The 19,604-nt window shown below is 39.7% G+C and overlaps 1 protein-coding gene across 11 annotated transcripts in view; it reads left to right on the forward strand.

The window, feature by feature from the left end:
* Window positions 1-19,604, forward strand: part of hdac9b (histone deacetylase 9b) — a 41,438-nt gene that overhangs the window by 828 nt on the left and 21,006 nt on the right. For 2 of the 11 annotated variants that reach the window (XM_028581502.1, XM_028581508.1), the window contains exons 1-4: window positions 4,443-4,674; window positions 6,030-6,099; window positions 6,305-6,344; window positions 17,959-18,857. In XM_028581502.1, the coding sequence (XP_028437303.1) occupies window positions 18,749-18,857 (109 nt within the window). In that variant the 5' untranslated portion in view covers window positions 4,443-4,674; window positions 6,030-6,099; window positions 6,305-6,344; window positions 17,959-18,748. The other 9 variants (XM_028581499.1, XM_028581500.1, XM_028581501.1 and 6 more) reach the window with 9 other exon arrangements.

A 19,604-nucleotide genomic window follows, 5' to 3' on the forward strand; every position in this document is an offset into this window, starting at 1 on the left:
TCTTGTGTGTAAAACTGCAACATATTGAACAGTAAATGGTCAAAGTAAAAGACAAGCGTTTCTGGTCGTCATTCGAAGCCATTCCACTACAGGCAGAGTTACTCTCTATGGCTGATAAAATGCAATCATATTTACGTGTACTAGCAAGCCTAAACATTAATTCCCGACATGTTTAAATCTGTCAGCGGCTCGGACACACTGCTGTCCGCGCTGACGTACCGTCACCTGTTGGGACACAGATGTTATGCAATAATACTCAGGGCTTTTTTTCCCTGTGAACAAACGTTTCGCGGTGTTGGGAAATTCTTAAAAAATGTTGCGTTAAAATGCGTTTTAACTTGCGTTACTGAGATTGTAACGGGTATAATATTACTGAAATTTAATTAGTAATGCGTTATATTACTGCGTTACAGCAAAAAGGAATACATTACTAATTGCGTTACTCTTGTAACGCGTTACTCCCAACCCTGATTATGGTACATCTATACTGCGCTCTTTTAAATAAATGTATCTGGCTATTTGGTCGGCTTATCAGTAACAGCTTCTTATTATTCTATTTCCACACAGTGACTCAAAAATCGAGAACGTAGGCTACGCTACCACTGGCCGCAAAGCAACTCTAGTGGAGCCACTGGAAGTAAAGTGTTCTATGGACAACATTATTTTTTCAGGAAGAGGAGTTTGACAGGTCACGGACTCGCTCTTCTTCAAGAAGGTAGCCTATCATGCCATGCTGACACAAAAACATGTTATATGATTAATTAGCACAATAGAAACCAGGCAATCCGTTTTGAAAGTGTGTGCCGATGTTATAGATCGAAGCATCAGCAATTCTAAATGCCCACACTGTTATAAACAGCAGTTTTCTTCTTTTTTATCATGGTAAAAATGGGAACTGATGGGGTAAGTAATTTGTTTTGCAGCTGAGCCAGTGCATACACAAAATAATTGGTGCTCACAAGCTGTTTGGAGGAAAGTGGTGGAAATCCACTTGAACTTTGACCAGACTATACACCTTTTAACCATATTTCGGTATGCTGTCTAACAACTGTCCATAGCTGTCTATGCAACTCTTGGACATGTCTTATGGGTTTATGCTAGGATAATATAAGACCATAGACTATTTACAGCCAATGTATAAGACAGTATAGAATCCACTGTAACAAAAAGTGAGTTCAGAGAAACCCACAGTTTGATGGTGGGTTTAAGGTTTAAATCCGCAGTGTGTTTCAGGTCCTGTAACCTAACACCAAAGTGTGGTGGAATATGGCCCTCTAGTGACTTACCCTTCAACTACAAGCATGCTTTGAAAGTAGGCTAGCTGATGTGCTTCAAACTGAATAAAGGCTTACAGGAGAAATACAAATACAATATGTAAACTCTTGGGAACTTAAAGTCCAAGTCTCATTGCTTGTTATTTATGCATATTTAATTGACACAGGGTGAATTTGAGAGCACAATTGACGTGTGTGACTTATGCAACTTTTTTGTAATAATTTGCACAAACTTAAAATAAGTTTGAACAAAAATAGTAGTGTTAGTTATTTCAGATCTAACCAATTTTTCTGACAGAAATTTGAGGGAAAGAAGTGTAAGCACTAATAGTCCTGAAAAAAAGAGTGTTTGTTGAATCGCTCATGCAATGTTACAGCCAAAACAGCTGATGATGTAGGACAGTAATTTCCCCTGTATGGTGAAAATACCACAGACTGGACTGGCAGGGATGACATTATATGGACGTGTGCCAAAAGGCTTGGACACAAAACTGTCTGTTTATGGTGCACTCAGTGACTTAGAGGTTCTGTCACAGACAGTACATTGGCATTCAAAAGTTCACAGTGCAGTAATTCATGACTACAAAAAAACTGCTGCTATTTATCATATGTGGCAAGCTACTGTAAAGTCAGATCATATTATTTGATTTTAGCAGTAGAGCTATTCAGCTTCAACAGTTCAGTATAGAAATAAAACATGACAAATGTTAATGTAGCATACTGCATACTGATACTGATAACATGAAACCGCTACATTATTAAAACACTAAGAGCAGTGACACTTGAGCAGATTCTCTTTCTGTTGAAACCACTTAAATGATAAATGACAATAAATCTGTATTTCACTTCCTTACAAAAACATGTCAGAAATAAGCAACTGCTGTAACTTATTCAATATGTCTCAAGCCTTCAGGCAGGACACAGATGTTTACTCCCTATGATTACTCTCCACGAACCATTGATTACTCTCTGCCCATTCTTTGCCATTAACAAATACATTTAAAAAAGCAGCATGGCAAAGTAGTACAGTTTTGTGAATGAGGGAGGTAGTGGGGGTATTGTGAAAGAATGTGGGTTATGCTCACCAGGCAACTTTTTAGGGTAGTCTCACATTTCAAAGCACTGGATACAAAAAGAGGGGAGAGGGAAAAGGTTGCGGCAGCTATGTTGATGATTTTGGGTGTAGGTTGGTCCCCTTTGCTGGGGGTAATCCTTCTGGATCTGTCCCTAAGACCCGCAAAGGCCACAGTAACCAAAGCAGAAATAATTCCTGACGGGCGGTTGAGGTGGAGAGGGGTTCCCACAAATTAAATTAGGAACAGGAGAAACCGCAGACAAATGAGTAATTGCATAAATGGAGAAAACAGATGCACATACCTCCACAATCTGCACTCCTCTTAAAAATTGCACCCTGACCCACACTTCTTGTTTACAGGACCCTGTGTGTGTGTGTGTGTGTGTGTGTGTGTGTGTGTGTGTGTGTGTGTGTGTGTGTGTGTGTGTGTGTGTGTGTGTGTGTGTGTGTGTGTGTGTGTGTGTGTGTGTGTGTGTGTGTGTGTGTGTGTGTGTGTGTGTGTGAGAGAGAGAATACAGACAGAGAAAGAAAGCATTTTAATTCTTTGCTCGACAAAAAATCCAAAGCACAAATTTTCAGGTCCTCCCACCAAAACAGAACAATGTAGTTACATTAATAGAAATTATACAAAATGACCAGACAGTGAGAAATAACATGAAGCTGAGAAATAACATGGTCCTTAGTGTCCAGGTGCCAGCTGTGGGGTCTTGCACAGCGATGAGACAGCCAGAGTGATATGCATGCAGGATCATGCCTCAGATTCGCTGATGCTGGGCCGTGCCCCTGTCTGCCCAGCCGTCAGGATGAGGGATAGCAAACAGCTGGACAGTCGGTGTCCTGGGATGAAAGTGGTGTCACCCACTGGGTCATTCCCAGCTGCTGCAGGACAGTGGCAAGATGGGAGGAGGCAGGATTTCACCTCACAGCTTCCCACCACTGTTGCTGGAGTGCTGATATAGAATCAGAGACCACATAATCAGCAGATAAACCTAAAGCTTTGTCATGTATTGTCTCCTAAAAGTCTAAAGGGAGGGTGAGCAACAGAGTTTCATGAAGCAATTGATGGTTAACATGGCCAAAATGGATGAAGATGTATCAAAACATCCAAACACATAAAGTGAAGTGGGAAACAGGTGGACAGAGATGAGATTAGGTACTTTGTTCTTCTGCTAAAGGGAAGACATTTGTCCTCCAGACCAAACAGTAAACTGAGAGGCAATGCTTTGAAGTGACAAATAAAAATGTGAGGCCGTGGACAGCTGTAGATTTATGACGATGACAAATCTGCACATAATCTGTGCTAATCACACAGGCCTTGCTCCTGGTTGAGATAAAAGCATCTCCCTGTTTTACCAAATTCCCTGCCAGTGGGCAGTTATGTACCAAGAAGAAAGGGGAAAGTGCTTAGTTGGTAGGTTCACAGCCTATTGTTCCCTCTTAGCTTTAAAGTAATGGACCGAGTGCAATGACATATTCTTTGATAACTTGCATTAAAAACTTTGTCTGTGCACCAAATCACTGGACGTATGAGAATAGGTTTATTAATACAGCTCTATTCATAGATTAATGTTGTTGCACAGCAGCAACTGATGTGACATGGTCAAATACTTTGCCCCTGCAGGCAAAGTCTCATTGAAGTCCAAGCTAATGACAATGACTAATATGACCAGTAGATGGCGCTCTTTCCATTTTTAATGATCTTTTTGTGCTCTTGTGGACGCTACAGGTGCTATTTTAGGAGGTTCACATAGACTGTAAATATTATGGAGGTGCATCACTGCAAACTGTTGTATATCCACATGTTATGCAGTAACAAGCAAATAATAGTCTCTGTACAAGCAGTGAGCTACTCGAGTGTCTCATACCCCCATAATTCCTGGTGAGGTATAGGCTATTATAATGTAAGGAAGAATTTAGAACAGCAAAATAATAAAAAGTAAATCATGCTGTTAGAATAGAGTAAAATGCACTCATTATTTACATGCAAGCCAGTTTTATCTGAGTTTTTTAGAGGTTTACACAATAGCATATAGCACTAGTGAAAATGATCACCAGATTAGTCTGCTAAATTTTCAGTTTTTCACACCGGGAGATGATTAATGAACTTGCAGGAGACAGGTGCACCTGAGTACAGACCGGAAACTGCCCTCGTCTCTCCATCACAGACGTTATCATCAGTGTTGAATCTGCCACGTTACCTTGGCTAGGATTTTATATCGTCCCCTCTCTTTTCTATTTATAGCTCTGTCGTCATACACGCTTATCGCATCCCTCATGTTCTCCAATCTGAACAATACACGTCAAATCTTCAACCCTGTCCTCAAGGTAGATAAATAACGTTTCTACTTACTGTATGTTCAAGTATAGTTTAACAAATTCGACGTGATATATGTATGCAAATTACATTGTGTTTCAAAAATATGTATTAGGTAAACTGGTGTTTAAGATAAGAATGAGTATTACTAGCTATAGCTAACGTTAGTGGTTTTAACGTTAAGTATGAGTTATTTGAAGTTATATTACCGCTAAATTGCGTTTATAAAATGGCAGTTATAGCCTACAGCCTAAACAGTGAAAGCAAAGAGTTAATATATAGTTAGCCTATATATAATTAATGGTTTTTTATCAAGCTATTTTGTTCTTAGCTAGAAAACAGTTTGCTAACACTTAACATAGGTCGGCGCATTAATATTTGAATTAACGTTACCGATTGGTTCTGCGGTCACAGGTTGTTTTGTAAACGATTTCTATTGTGAGTCCGCCAATAAAAGTGGACCGCCGCGACATTCTCCACTTCGACTAAACGACAGAAATGGAAGTGTTTTTTTGCTAAACTACTGACTGACGCACCATAATCATCGTTGCTTTTATTATTATTTCCAACATACGTAGGGTATATTGTAGCGCAGACTGTCATCAATAAATAGACTTTCTTACGAATGTATGATCGCACCAAATGTGGTTGACATGTGAAAGTCCTCATTAAAAAAACTCGTTAATCAACCAGGCTGCATCACTCCTTGTCATGACTTTATTTTACCAATATTTTTAATATAGCTTTTACATAAGCTATATTACACTAAATGGGAAATAGCAATCTATTGGGATTGTGAGCAGGGTGATAGGCTACATTTGAACAACTATGAGTCCACTAATTATGACCATAAATACTCAATAACCACACTTCCATCCTCTACTTATACAATTCTCAGAGGTGCTTTATATTACAGTATATCCAGTGGTGGACGAAGTATTCACATCATTTAGCATTCATATTGTAAGTACTATAAGCAAAAGCCCTGCATTCAAAAGTTTAATCAAGTAAAAGTACAGTTAATTAAGTGACAAAATGTACTTCAAGTATCAGAAGTAAATATAGTCATAATGCAGAATGACTACTTGTGTACTTATTATTATTATTATTATGCTATTAGATCATTATTATGATGCATGACATGTAGGCAGTACTTTATTGTTTTAATTGGTGAATGTGGAGCTAATTTTAATTGCTTTATACCTTGTTGGGTCTCTTTGTAAGTACACTTTTGCTTTTTTCAGTATATTGTTTTTCTATTTTAATATACTTGCACTATACACAGTCTATGGAGAGAAGCACTTAACAGCAGCACACTGTACTATGTACATTTATGTATGTGACAAATACATTGTTGAATCAACAGCTACTGAAGCCACAAAAGAACCAGAACTGCAAGCTGATGAAGACATGAACATGCCTGGGTAAAGTCAAAAGTAAGGAGCTTATTCATTTCTTAAATATCTTTTTAGATGCCAGTAATTACAGGTAATTGACAGTGTAGCTGTTGTAATGAAGTTTATATTATAAAGTTAGTTTGGTTCTCACTTCTCAGTCACTCCAATAAAAACTTTTAGCAGATGTGTTACATTTGAAATGGCTGGTGTATAATGGCTTTGGTCACTATGGGTCTTTCCACAGATGTCATATGGTGACAGCATTTCAATCTTCGCTGAGCCAGGTAATAGGAAAACACAAGAACCACAGACGCTCCAGTGTACACATGACATTTTCACTTAGACAGCAACACAAGAAAAACACTGCTCATTCTTGACTTGAAAGCCTTTCAAAGTCACTCCAAATGACCCTTCAGCTGTCTTTCCATGTCAGAAAATTTATAATATTTTTACATTGGACTTTTTCTTGGCAGGTTAATGCTCACAGATGTCTGCACAGCTCAGATGGCTTGAGGGGGCAGGTACCATCTGAGCTGTGTCAGGGAGAGAAAGTCATTTTAACAGCACCTTACACTTAGCTTAACACATAATTTCATAGTACCAATGAATGTGTTAATGAGACAAAATGTTTTCGATAGAACAAATCTTGGACGGCATCTGTGAATTATTCACTGGTCCTGATAAGTTGGCATGTTTGGCTATACAATTGGCAAACCGTATTCACAGAAGCAGCATGTTGCATGTGACATCCCTGCTGTGTAATGCATCTTATAGTGGATTATTATTGGCCTAAAGTTGGCATCTGGCAGATTTGTCCCTGTAAAATATTCTATAGACTCCGCAGAATAATCAGTCAGCTACTAGCAGAGATGACATAAGAAGTGAGAGTGAGCTTGTGTTTTAAAGAGGAGATAATACAATTTTTTTTTCCTCACAACTAAAGTGATGGAAGGGATGAATTACAGTTTGTCACTGTGGATTTATTTCCTGGGTTTGTGTGCCATCCTTGACTGACCGTGACAGTGTAAAGGCAGCCTTAATGTCACGCAGCAGAAATTGCAGTTCCAATTGAGAGAAAGAATGCTGTCTTGTTTTGTGCCGGCTGACGTAAAGTATGACATAACAGAATGATTAATGTCTTCTGCCTCAAATGGGCACAAAGGAATTGTAGGAAAAACACAATTGTAAGCCTGTGTGTATGCATGTGTGTGGGTGTGTACAGTGCAAGGGTTTCTGTGTACAGGTGTGCCAGTGTAACAAAGTGTAAAACATACATAGATAATGACAGTCTTATGGTAGAATAGCAACTGCATTAGGATTATTTGCTTTGTGAAGGAGCCATATAGTATTAGTAGTATACTGCTTTTCTAGCTACAGTAATATAAAGCCAGAGTCTCATGGTTTAATATTTTTACTTCTCATGTATTGGCGTAAATGAAGTAGGGTGGTATGTTCTCATTAAGAAACCACCAACAACCTCCACAAATGAAATTATGTCTTCCCAAAATAAAACAGAGTTCAATTCCATTTGACGTTTATAACAGAAAATGTCATAACACATTAATAGTGCATAATGAATAAGACGGAGGCCTTCTGTGTTTATTTGTTTATAACACTTTGAAAGGACTTACATGTAACAGCATAGCAGAGTTGCATAGCATTAGACATTTATCAATGAGTTATTATGAGTTTTAGGTGACCGGGTTATAGCTGTTATAAGTAATGTATTAAGCAGAGGATTTATTCCTTTCCAGTGCAATAATTATTATTAAGAGGTTGTGTATGTTGTACCAACTAGAACTTTACAGCTCACAGTGAATGCATGTTTTTTCATGCCATGACTCTTTTTTTACAACAGATCGTCTGATTTTATTTCATAATTTAATGAGTTTGTGAGCTCAAGATACTGTAAAACATTATGGGACATTTATAAGAATTCAAAAACTCACAATAGACTACATAATGACAGTGTGTAAACAAAGCAATTACAGGGAAATATATGATTTCCAAAAGACTCATAACACCAAACACATAATGCCTATTGTGTTAGTTTCTGATACAGTTAGGATATCTAGCCTAATTGTAATGCTCTCATGTTGCTTACAGAAGAGCAATGAGCATGGAGCCTTGCAAAGTACTGAGTTTGAGGTATTAGGCTATGTCTTTGCGATGCCATTATAGGTAAAAATCTGTAAGTTAGCTCTTGCAATTCTGTCATTATCCACATATTTCTTGGGAGGGGGCAATTTGTGTAATTCTGTATGATCCATACAAAAACTGCTTTAATAATTAGTACCCTGCATCTGGTGCCAGTCTGCATAATGTGTTCTTTAGCTGGATTTCTCACATGGAAATAAGCTCACATTCTATCCATCATTTCAGTTGAAAAATGACAGATGAATAATAATTATTTAATTTCACCTTTGGTTGCAATCACAGAAACACTTCCAAAATTCTTAAAAACACACATTAAGAAATTTGATTTGTTTCTTAAACATACACTTCTTATGATATGTTTATTTGTGTGGTCCAGGATCTATTATTGGCTCTGGCTGTAAGTGTTTTCTGTTCCATAACAAGTTCAATCCCCAACATGGCATTAGGTTACCAGGCAACAGTGTACACTCCACTGCTTGGTTATCATTTTCTTTGTATAGTTATGATGCTTAATAGTAAGTGACTACATGGCAGTCTGCCAAAATTAACCACGGTTAGCAGAACCCGAGAGCCTGATGTATGTCAGGAGGCGTAGAGGCAAGCAGTCTATATTTGGCTGTTATGTTCTCTTCAAAGAGACGAGTTTTAGGTCTGGACTTGACATTTCTCTCAGACTGGAAAAAAATGGGTTTGGGTCAGTGAGTTTTTGCAGGAGGAGGGGTGTTGTTGATGCCCAGAGGTAGGTGCTGGTCTCCTCATCTGCAGTGGCTCATTGTTATGTTCTTATCATCTGTACAGTACAGGAAGCTTAAATGACAGGATAAAACTAGCAATTATATGTGTTGAAATACAACACTGTCTTTATTACAGGACACAGATTACTATTACTGTATTCCCCACAAGATGCCCATAAAACTGAACAAATTGTCACCACCAGGTTAAAACTTTGTACATTTTCTAAAAACTCAACATATATGTTTTTCCCCTGCTTTGAGAAAATGCTCTGACCTCTTCAAAACCTTAACCCTTGTAAAACGTATTTTCAAGTAAAATACATTGTCAACAACTGAAAACAAGACCGTTTTTCTTGGTTATTGAAGAAGTGACATGTTGGAGATACCAGGTTAAGACAAGGACGTGGATTGTACAATAGCAGCTTGGTGTCAGTCTGTGAACATCCCTGGAGTGTCCAGGAGATGATAGCTATAGTATAGATGATAGTTTGATCTAGCAGGGGCACAACATATTCACATGTGATGTTAGAAATCAGTCAGCTAAGATCAGTTTATCTGCCTAGAAATCATCGCTGAGCAGCTACGGACCTACTTCATGATGCTGTTTCTTATTCCACTTGAAGCCTCTAAACTCACTGATCATTTGCATTATTAGCAAACATCTTAGCATTTGTTTCCACTGCAATATAAGTAATATAACTTTTTACTTTTAGTTCTGTTTTAGAATAGTCTCTTCGATGTGTGTTGTATGTGTTTTGAGGTTAGACAGAAGCATGCACAGTGCAGTCCTGGGCTGTATCCATAGACTGTATATTAATGGACAGCACATGTGTGACGTCACCCATTGGTTTGTCTGCTATCCGTCATCTAGTTTGCCGTCACGAGCGCAGATGTCCTGGTTGTGGATGTGACGTTTTTAGACGAGAGGGAGGAGTGAGGGAGGAGCTGCTTACACTCTGTTACATTACACACTTTCACTGCCAATCACATCATACCCACGCCCTAAAACACCCCCTGCTTTATCGCCGATTTTAAAATCAACAAGACCATAATTTAAAAAATGAACATCATTCTGTGTTGCAGAAGACTTAAAACTAGCGATTGAGACCATAAACTCATTATGGAAATGTTTACTGAGGTAATAAATCAAGTGAGAAGTGGGTCACTTTCTCATAGATGTCTACAGAAACAGACCTCCTTTTGCAACCGTTTCAGATAGAATGCAGGTTTAAGGCACTTCCGCATTTGCAGCACTTCGCTGAACCGGATGCGTTGTCCATTAATATTAACAGTCTATGGCTGTATCTCAGTGTGTTGTCATGAAAAAGAGATGGAGAGTCATGTTCACACCTGTGTGGCTGTACATGTAGCAGACATTGTGCAGACCATCTGAATGTAGCCCAGTAACTATTCTGACTTGAATGTTTTTTTTGTTTTTTTTTTTGGGTGGGGGGGAATCTGGCTCCTGTTACAGCTGAGACGCAGAGCTTGGTGGGTTTAGCCTGATGTTCTCAGTGTTGTTCATCCAGCCCCACTGTAGACCCCTGGGCTCTCTGGGGGGGACCTACCTCCATTTGTTTTCACTTCCTCTCCAAATGGAGTTGGAGAGATGAATCATTAATTTCTTTGAGAGGCCTCTTGTGTGGATGAAAAATGGGAATATTTAAGACTCCCGCTTCGAGTATTCAAGACAGATTAATAGGCTTTTTGCTAAAGCAACAAATTTATGACTCTCATTTGCTTTTTTTATTCTTTAGTTCATTCTTTAGTTGAGATTTTTCATAAAGGCTTGCTATTGTTCACAGTTTATTTACACCTTAAATTTGTTTCTTGGCTATGTACTTATCTGCTTATCTGTCTGTCGGTGTGCCCATTGACAGGTCGCAATGGAGAGTGCCTCTTCCCTAATTCGATCCTGGTCTGTCAAATCTGCATGGTGAAATCAGTGAAGGTGATAAACCAGCTGTGCTTCAGAGTTCTTGGTATGCCTAGCCTGACAGGCAGATTGTCACTTAACTGTCACAGGGTGGGGCTGTTCTGCTTGATGGCAGAAACAGACAAACTTCAGACGTCAGTGGCCCATTAGTTGTCAGTCCATGCCATCCCATCACCTATGGGGCCCTGATTGCGATGCCATGCATCATGCTAAACATCTCTTTGTTGTTACCTTTCATCTGTGGGTACCTGCCACCTCTCTCAGCCGATCCTGTGAGTTATGGGACTGCAGGAGGTCATGGCCGCAACCCCTCCCCACTTGGCGTGAAATGTGCAGAACAAACGGATCCAGGAATTACACAGAGATTGGACACACTGACTCGATATCTAAGAGCAGAGCCCTCGTAAAGGTCTCTGTGGCCAGATAGGTGTGAAAGGGTTACCAGCCCAACTGTTAACAAAACAGAAGAGCATTCTTTAAATTCTCCCTTTTTAGCTTTGAGTGGAATTATCTCAGCCAAGCTGCTGACAAAATTTAAGGTTTCCAAAAAGCAAGGCTTCTATTTAGACTAGGAAATTGATAGTAAGGAAGGAAGAAAGTTTTACTCATGAATAACATCAATGAATGGAATCTTTTTATCAGTGAGCAGACCAAAAATAAGAATGAAGATGCTAAGGATTCTTTCTGTCATTTATGAGGTCTGTTTTGCTCTTTTAAAGGTATGAATCTCTATACTTTGTAGTTCAAAAGGAAACATCCATGTTCTGAACTTCAATTCATTTTTTTCACACACAGCTTTAAAGAGATCACACAGTTGAAACCGCTTTTGTTTTTATGCAGGTAATTTCAACATGGTTTATAAAAGAGACAGCCAAAGCTTGTTAGGCTCTGTGTTATTGAAGGGGCTTGTTTGAAAAGTCAGTTTGGTTACTGGATCCGAGATGAAAGGCAGAGGTCATGAACGCTGCAGCCACACCCAAGCACAGCATGGTGGCATTGCTATGTGGAATTGTATGCATGTGTGTGTTAGTTTGGCTGTGCATGTCTATTTGTTTGCAAAGGGAGTGTTTTGATTTGTACTTCTACAGTATCTGTGCTCCTTGAAACTCTGTGCTGTCCAGTTGCTTCAGCACATTGTTTGCTGTGTGTCAGAGTATTTGCCTTCTTGGTCCTAGGAGGGTGCTATGGAAAATTCAATGTAATATCTCTAGCATTTCTAGCCATTCTTGGTTTCTTTATTTCTTGTTCCTGTCTTAATCAACCTGCAGGGTGCACTGTTGCTGAAGGATTTACCGGGGATTTTACCCCGCATGGACAGTGTACCACAATTACAAGTCCTGCTGCTGTAGTTACTTGTACGCTTTGCAGTCTCAATCAAGCGGATGAATCTCACAAATAGGAGAATCGATTGTTGATCAATAAGCAATTTGTAATATCTTCATTATAACAAACCCATGCAATGACACAAACCACAATACAACATAATTGTGTCAGTGTGATATAAAAGTGATTTGACAAATAAAAAATAAAAAATTAGTGGGAAAACAGACTGAATACTTACACCACACAAATGTAACATAAATGCATCAGTGATTAAAGCAACTGAAACACTATTATTGTTTTCCCACCAAACAAATGACAGGACCACTAAACCATGCATTTGCCTCTCAGGGGAGAAAGGAAATGGGGAGCTGTTTAAGATGTTTAGGCACTCTCACAGGAATTGCAAAACTAGAAAATTGTCTTTAACATATACTTGGGAGTTTGTAACATAAGCCAGCCACTGCATAAGGATATGATAGCGTGTCAGGTTGAATTTGTAACTATGGTGAAAAAATGTATAGGTTGCTGTAATAAAATCCAGAAACTCAAGGTCACTCTAGCAGAGCATTTAAAAATACATCTGGAGCCCCTCCAGGTTTATGCATATGGAGCAGCCCAGACATTAACATTGTAACAGAGGTGGTGGGTGCACTGTGGGACATTTCCCGGTATGCATAGCACTACCTTAATAATCAGAGGAAGAGCTATTTGTCTGAGGTATTGTACAGACCTTTGAGACACCACAGGAGGCGAGGACTGTGACTGTGCTGTGGTCAAGTAAAGAAGTGGTGGCGTAGGTGGAAGTGGCTTGGACAATAAGCGTCAGCCCACCCTTCCCATAGTAAACTTAATTTCCTGTTGCACTTTTTTTTAGATGGACATTTAAAATCTATGAATGGAGTTTTACTTGAGACTTTAAAGGTCATTGACAACTCCAGAATAGCCGTCAAGAAGTAAGCATACATTATTATTAAACAACTACAGTTTTCATTTTGTTATGTTGTTGGGCTATTAACATACTGTGCCTAACATATTCAGGTCACTGAAGTGAGATTTGTCCCTTTAAAAGAAAATCTGGAACTTGGGTGAAAACTGCTTGTACTTTTTCTGTGACTGAAATAACATTGCTGGTATTTTGCCAAAGGACAAACAAGCCTGATTAAGTGTTTTTTTTTTGGTAATACCAAAAATATGTATTTTGTTATTTTATTAAGATAATAGCTCCAAGCCACTTGGGAGGGATGATGCTATGATTATCCACTCATAAATGGGCTCTACCAGCAGGATATGGATTGGAAGGATGCCTCTGAACAGAGAACCTTTGTTTTTATTAATCCCTCAGGGATTTTCTAAGGTCAGCTAAACTTGGCTGGATTCCATCAAAGTCACATGTGTCTGTTTGGGCAAGTGTGTTTGGATGATACAGATGAGGCATTTGACTCCTGCAGGCATTTTAATGATGCAGGTCTAAGAGACACTGATGTAATGATTCTGCACACTGGTTAGAGGCAGACATTTTTTCTCTGAATCCTACGTCATGGTCATTGGTTAATAGCGTGCTAAAATGCCAGCGGACATTAAGAATGATCTTTCAAAGGCTCTAATCAATGCTAAGCCTTTTGGTGTTAGAATATCGTTAGAGGATCAATAGTTGTGTGTTGCTTTGAGAGAAGGTGCTGGGCAAGGTGGACAAAGTGGAACATAAAGTGGGCTTGTCGTGATTGAATGTAGAATGGAAGTTGTACAACAACAACATGGTCAATTTGATACAAACAGTGGATCAATGGTTTCCAGCAGAGATGAGCACATTGATCAGTAAAAATACTGAGAGCTGCCCTCTGTTTCCAGTGTGCCTTTGTGCTCCATATCTATTTTTAGAAAGCCTATGGCAGCAGATGAAGGCAGGGCATTGGGCATCTATTCAAAGTTAGAAAGTAAACTGACCTCAAGGTCAGTGAAGAATAAGTGGATGCTTTAAAATTGTGTTTTTGCCTTTTTTTATGGTTCAGTCTATCTCTACATCTACATCTCAGATAGAAGGTTCGCAGCAGATGCATGAACACACTTTTCTGAAATGTTTATTTTTATTGTTAAGGATTTATGTTATTTCATCTGTCTCTTTGAATAGCACCATCTCTGTCTTTTTTTATGTCCGGTCTCTCTTGCTCAAGAGAAATGCATAAAGCTGCATGGGCTCTATCTAACTGTGGTATTAGCTGCATTGCAAAACTTTGTTGGCAATGTTTCAAGATTAAATACCAAACATGACTGCCTTTAAATGCTTTTTCATGTTATTTGATCCAACCTGTTAAGTGCATTCTCTATCACCATGAAAGTCCAACAGGAAATACCACAGGACGCCAGACAGAGTAACCCAATAAAAACAAGAGCACCCAAATCATTAGTGGGGAAACACGCTCACATAACACATCCAGATGTACAGGCTAATTGGATTTTGCCATCAAATCAACAGTTGTAGTGCCTTTGTGCTTTTATGAGACTGACCGCAAGGTAAAGGGAAAATGGGCTGTTTGAAGTGACAAAACTTTACCCATGGCTTTTAGCAGTTAGAATGGCTGGGCTTGGTTGCCAATAGAGCATGCTATACTCTGCATGCAGAGACTGGGGCAGGATTGTGCCATGGCCTCACTCCCTATATTGATGTAGGAACTCTTTCACAGTTAGCAGTGACTCATCAGGGGCTGATGTCAGTAAGATGGAGGGCAGGTAATTTTCCTTCTGTACCATGGCTGCCCCTGGAGCTGTGGGGTGTCCTCCAGAGAGAAGAAACTCAGGGGGGCGGTTACGTCAGAAGTTGCTGTTAGTATGCAGCCCCTCTTTTGGGAGGAACATCCCCTCTGACTGGAGAACTCAGCAACTGACAATGATTACATCCGCCACAGTCCTCCCAGGGTAGCATGATGAAACTCTGCATCCACACGGGTAGGAAGACAAGCAATAGGTAGGAAGTCAGAGAGGTGGATTAAACGAATTTGATGAAAACAGTTTCTAATAAACATGTATTTGTTAAGATTATGTAAGAGGACTAGGAGAGTCCCTCTGTGATCTATTTTACAATAGACAATCCCCCTCTGAGATACATGGGAGCTTTGAAGTTCAGAGTACACGGAACAACAAAACATGGCTGACTCATTCCCTCCCACACATAGATCATCTGCTATTAAGGGGAACAAAACATTTTCTAGCCGGATCAAATTAGTTATAAGGGCCAGTGTTTGTCCTCATATCTGTTGCAACACTTAAGTTCAGCTCCCTTCCTTCTCCAGTCTGCCTCCCTGCTGGGTTTCATCATGCGCAGTGTGTCACAAGGCAGCAGTGCTATGGTGATTAAGCCACAGAACTTGGGAGATGATTTGGAACTGGTACAGTAATTGTGGTAATGTGAGTAGGCTTATTTTGTAGAAAAAAACAAGTCCCCAGGTTATGAGTTTCTCAAAATAGAATGGAAAGAGCTGAGGTACCATGACGGGAAGTATCTCTTTGTTGTATTTCTTGTCCCAGTAGATAATTTATATTGGCTAAGTTGGAGTAAATAACATAATGAGGATGTGTGTGTGGTTGTATGTGTTTGTTTACTTACATATTTTGTTATTTAAAATAGGCTATAATGGCCTTTCATTTAAATTTGGAAAGTGCTCGTGGCACTTGACTGGTCTGGCCCACTTGTTCCCTCATCTCTAATATTCCCCCACTCCATGTCAGTGCTCTGATATCAAAACATACACACATGCACGTACACAGACACTCACACTCACACACACACAGTTTGCATTTGATATGAGGGAGGTGACAGACAGTCGAGCCCATGCCTTGGAGAGCAAAGCGGAGTGGCTCTCCAGCAGGGATGCTGACGTTCACACTTAAATGCTTTAATAGGACTAAAGTAGACAAAGGCCACCAGTGACGCAGTAGGAGCTATAATGGGCTTGCCACATTGCAGGTTTACTGGACCCTGCCTATTAGACAGAGCTATTTTCAATCCCACAATCCCTCATTAGCCTCAGGAAGCTAGGTATACAATAAATAAAAAGTGTAGGTTAATCTCCGCTAACGTTTCCTAGTGAATGTCTCTGGGTTTTTTAAGGAGCAGTAGGTCAGGTTGACCGAGGTTTTTAAACTGATTATGGGAACTGTTTACAAGTGCAGAGAAATTAGTTTGATTTCTGAATGATCAGGATTTAACATCAGAAAGACTGAGTTTGCAGCATGTAGTATTTTTCACAGTAAATCACAGTAGCAGGAACATTGCAAAATATGCTTTGACCTTTTAATTTCAGGACTTCACATTGTCATGTCATAAAAATAGTGATTCCATTGCCATAATCATTATCATTCATGTGACAGACTTACTTCCTCTTTTGATCAATTATCCCTTAGCCTATGTTAAGGTCAGCCTCCAGGGTTAAAGCTTGCCTGCTCTGACAGATACTGTGACAGATGGAACTCTGGGTCTTTAGCTATCATTACCTTGGACTTGAAAGCTTGTTATCTCTCACACCATCTTATCCAACTTGACTGACAAAACTAATTCACGACTTTAAGGAGTTTGCTAAATCTGTTTTCGCTAAGGGGAGATTGGAAGTAATCATTTCTTGATAGATTTGCCACAATGTTTTATGACTGTGTGTGAATATCATTCTTTCAGCTATTACATCAAGTAAATAAACAAAGATGAAAAAATATTTAATTTAGATGATTAATTTAGGTTTTCAGATTAGAGAGAAGTAGCAATGAACTAAAACACATGTATGATTCCTCTTATTATTTCTGTTTATGAATAATCAAGTAGCACAATATCATACATTAGCTTAAGAGTTGTTTTATGTCTGGGGGCGAGCCTGCAAGCTGTGCATTTCCTTCTTGGCTTTTTGGTTGTGCTGTGATAAAAGGATCGAGGGGTTAAATGTTTGTCCAGCTGAAACAACACAGTAAAACTCCTTCTCTGTGTCTCTGTAGCCTAGTCGTCAGAGCCCAGGACCTAAAAATAGCCATGCTGGCTCCACGCCCCTGGCTGGGGGACAGGTCAAATTATGAAGGAAGATGAAAATTTTAAAGGCACAGGCTGCTTGGCCACAAACCCAGCCCTGCATCAGTGGTCAGATAGAACATTTGACTTGACTTTTATGGGCTGGAGTCAAATCATATTAACTACAGATCTTGGCCAGTTTGGAATGTAATATTAAATGAACAGATCATACTATAATTATAACTACTTTTATTTATTATTTGGACTGTAGTGTTTTGTTTGTAATTTCCCTAAAAATCCCTGCTTTATACAGTATCAAGTGTGTTTCAAGGAAATGGGATGTGTACTCCTGGAGAGGTTTTCTTGATACAGTTTGAGAGGTTTATGTAATTGCGATCATGTTGTTATGGCATCTTACAGTTGGACTTCCTTGGCTAGCTGAAAGCATGCTTCCTGAGCAGCAACACTGCCCTGGATACACACTGAACCCCACACATACACTTAGCTAATGCAGCGAGGTTACACTCTGAGTCTTAAATGAACACTGTGTTCATTTGGTGTCTGGCTTGACTCAACATATCTTGTTTGTTTTTTGTCACACATGCAGATTTGTACCGAAATGCTATTGCGTTTGTGTTTGTTGAAATATAACATCCTAATTCTTTGTGCTATTTGTCAATAGACTATTTTTATGTTTTGTGAATTATATAAAAGACAAACAGCCGTTTTACAAAACCTTTGTCATAACATATACTCCACAGAGGTGAACTCTACATGTGCCTCTTTAAGTACGTCAAGGCAGAAATGGATCATTCAGGCACCCATGTACCTGAGAGAACAAAATGAAGACATAAATAGAGTGAGTGAGAGAGACTGGTTCAACAAATCATAAAAGAGAGAGAAAGGAATCAAGCCTCCATCTGCAGAGAGGGAGTCAGGAGACATGCCTTCTGGCAGTAGCAGAAGAAGACAGCTGTGTTTGGTGTGGTATTTTTAAACGCATCAATGCTGCTCCAATCCCCGCGCCTCGCCTGACCTATTTTTAGCCAGGGCTGGCCATTGTTCTATTTCTGTCACCTGTGGGCCACGCAGTTGTTGATTCACATGCAAATGAATCTTGTTCCCTCCCTGGCTTGCATTACTGCCTCAGCGAGGTGCTCTGTGCACACTACACAGTACACGGCTTTCCTAGCAACTCAGCTTTACATTTTTCTCTGCTCAGACACTTTGCTGAGGAGAGGAAAAACCACAGACTGGAGAGGAATAGGGAAAGAGGCAGATAAGAAGAAAAAAATGCTGTATATCTTCTCTTAAAACTGTTAGTGTTTGGAGCGGACACAGATTGAAGCAGGCACCGGGAGAGTGGCAGCCCTGCAGAGAGAGTGTGCAGTTTGTGTTATTGCTCTACAGTGAGAGTGGTTTATCAGAGGAGGAGGCAGAGGAAGGAAGAGAGTTGCCTGTTGTCGTGGTCTCTCCCCTGAGTGGCTGAGGGGTGGCTCTTGGTGACAGGAAACGCAAGGCTTGCAATGAGACCTGAGCGCTGAGTGGAGTATGCTGCAGACGATTTACGAGGGCGAGTCAAGTTTCTCCACAACAGAAGGGCGCGTTGGACACCAGCAGTTCCCCAACCAGAGCAAGATGCACAACGTGAACAACTCAGGTGATCACACAGCCCGGCGTTTTTTCTCCTTTTGAGGAATCTCAGTTTTTATTATTCTTTTTTTCCCCTCTTTGCATTCCAATCTCTGCCTTTCCTCTATCTCTGAATCTCTTCCTACTTATTTGCTATTTTACATCATCCGTGCTTCTCTCGCACACATTCACTCTCTCTCTCTCTCTCTCTCTCTCTCTCTCTCTCTCTCTCTCTCTCTCTCTCTCTCTCCTTCTCTCCCTCTCTCACATATACTCTCAACTCTTTGCGCTCAGCCGGTCTCTTATTCTGTGTGAAAAGAAAACTCAAAGCTTCTCAGCACAGAAACGTGGTAGGATCAGACACTTCTTCCTGAATCAAGGTATTTGCACTTGTGATGGTAAACGCTGCTTTATATTTAGTCTTTCTCAGTGCGATTGTTACCTTAATCTATGTTAAAAGATGTCTTGTAAAGAGTTAGAAAGTAAAAAGTATTAATATATTTAACAAGCATAGAGTGTTGTTTTTCTACTAAAATGAGGATTTCCATGTTCTAGTTGCCTGAAATGAGTTTCTGTGGACATGAAAGAGATGTTGTGTTTTGCGAGCTTCCATGTCAGCATGCACTTTTCAAGGAACAGGAAAAACTGTGACAGAAATACTGAAGGGACAACTGAAAGGTTTCTCTCAGGACATTTACCACAGGCCTTGACTGTTCTATTTTTGACCTGAGAATTGATTTGAAGAGGACATGGCTGACATCAGTATGAGTAACAT

The sequence above is a fragment of the Perca flavescens genome, chromosome 6 (assembly GCF_004354835.1).
Source record: "Perca flavescens isolate YP-PL-M2 chromosome 6, PFLA_1.0, whole genome shotgun sequence".
NCBI lineage: Eukaryota > Metazoa > Chordata > Actinopteri > Perciformes > Percidae > Perca > Perca flavescens.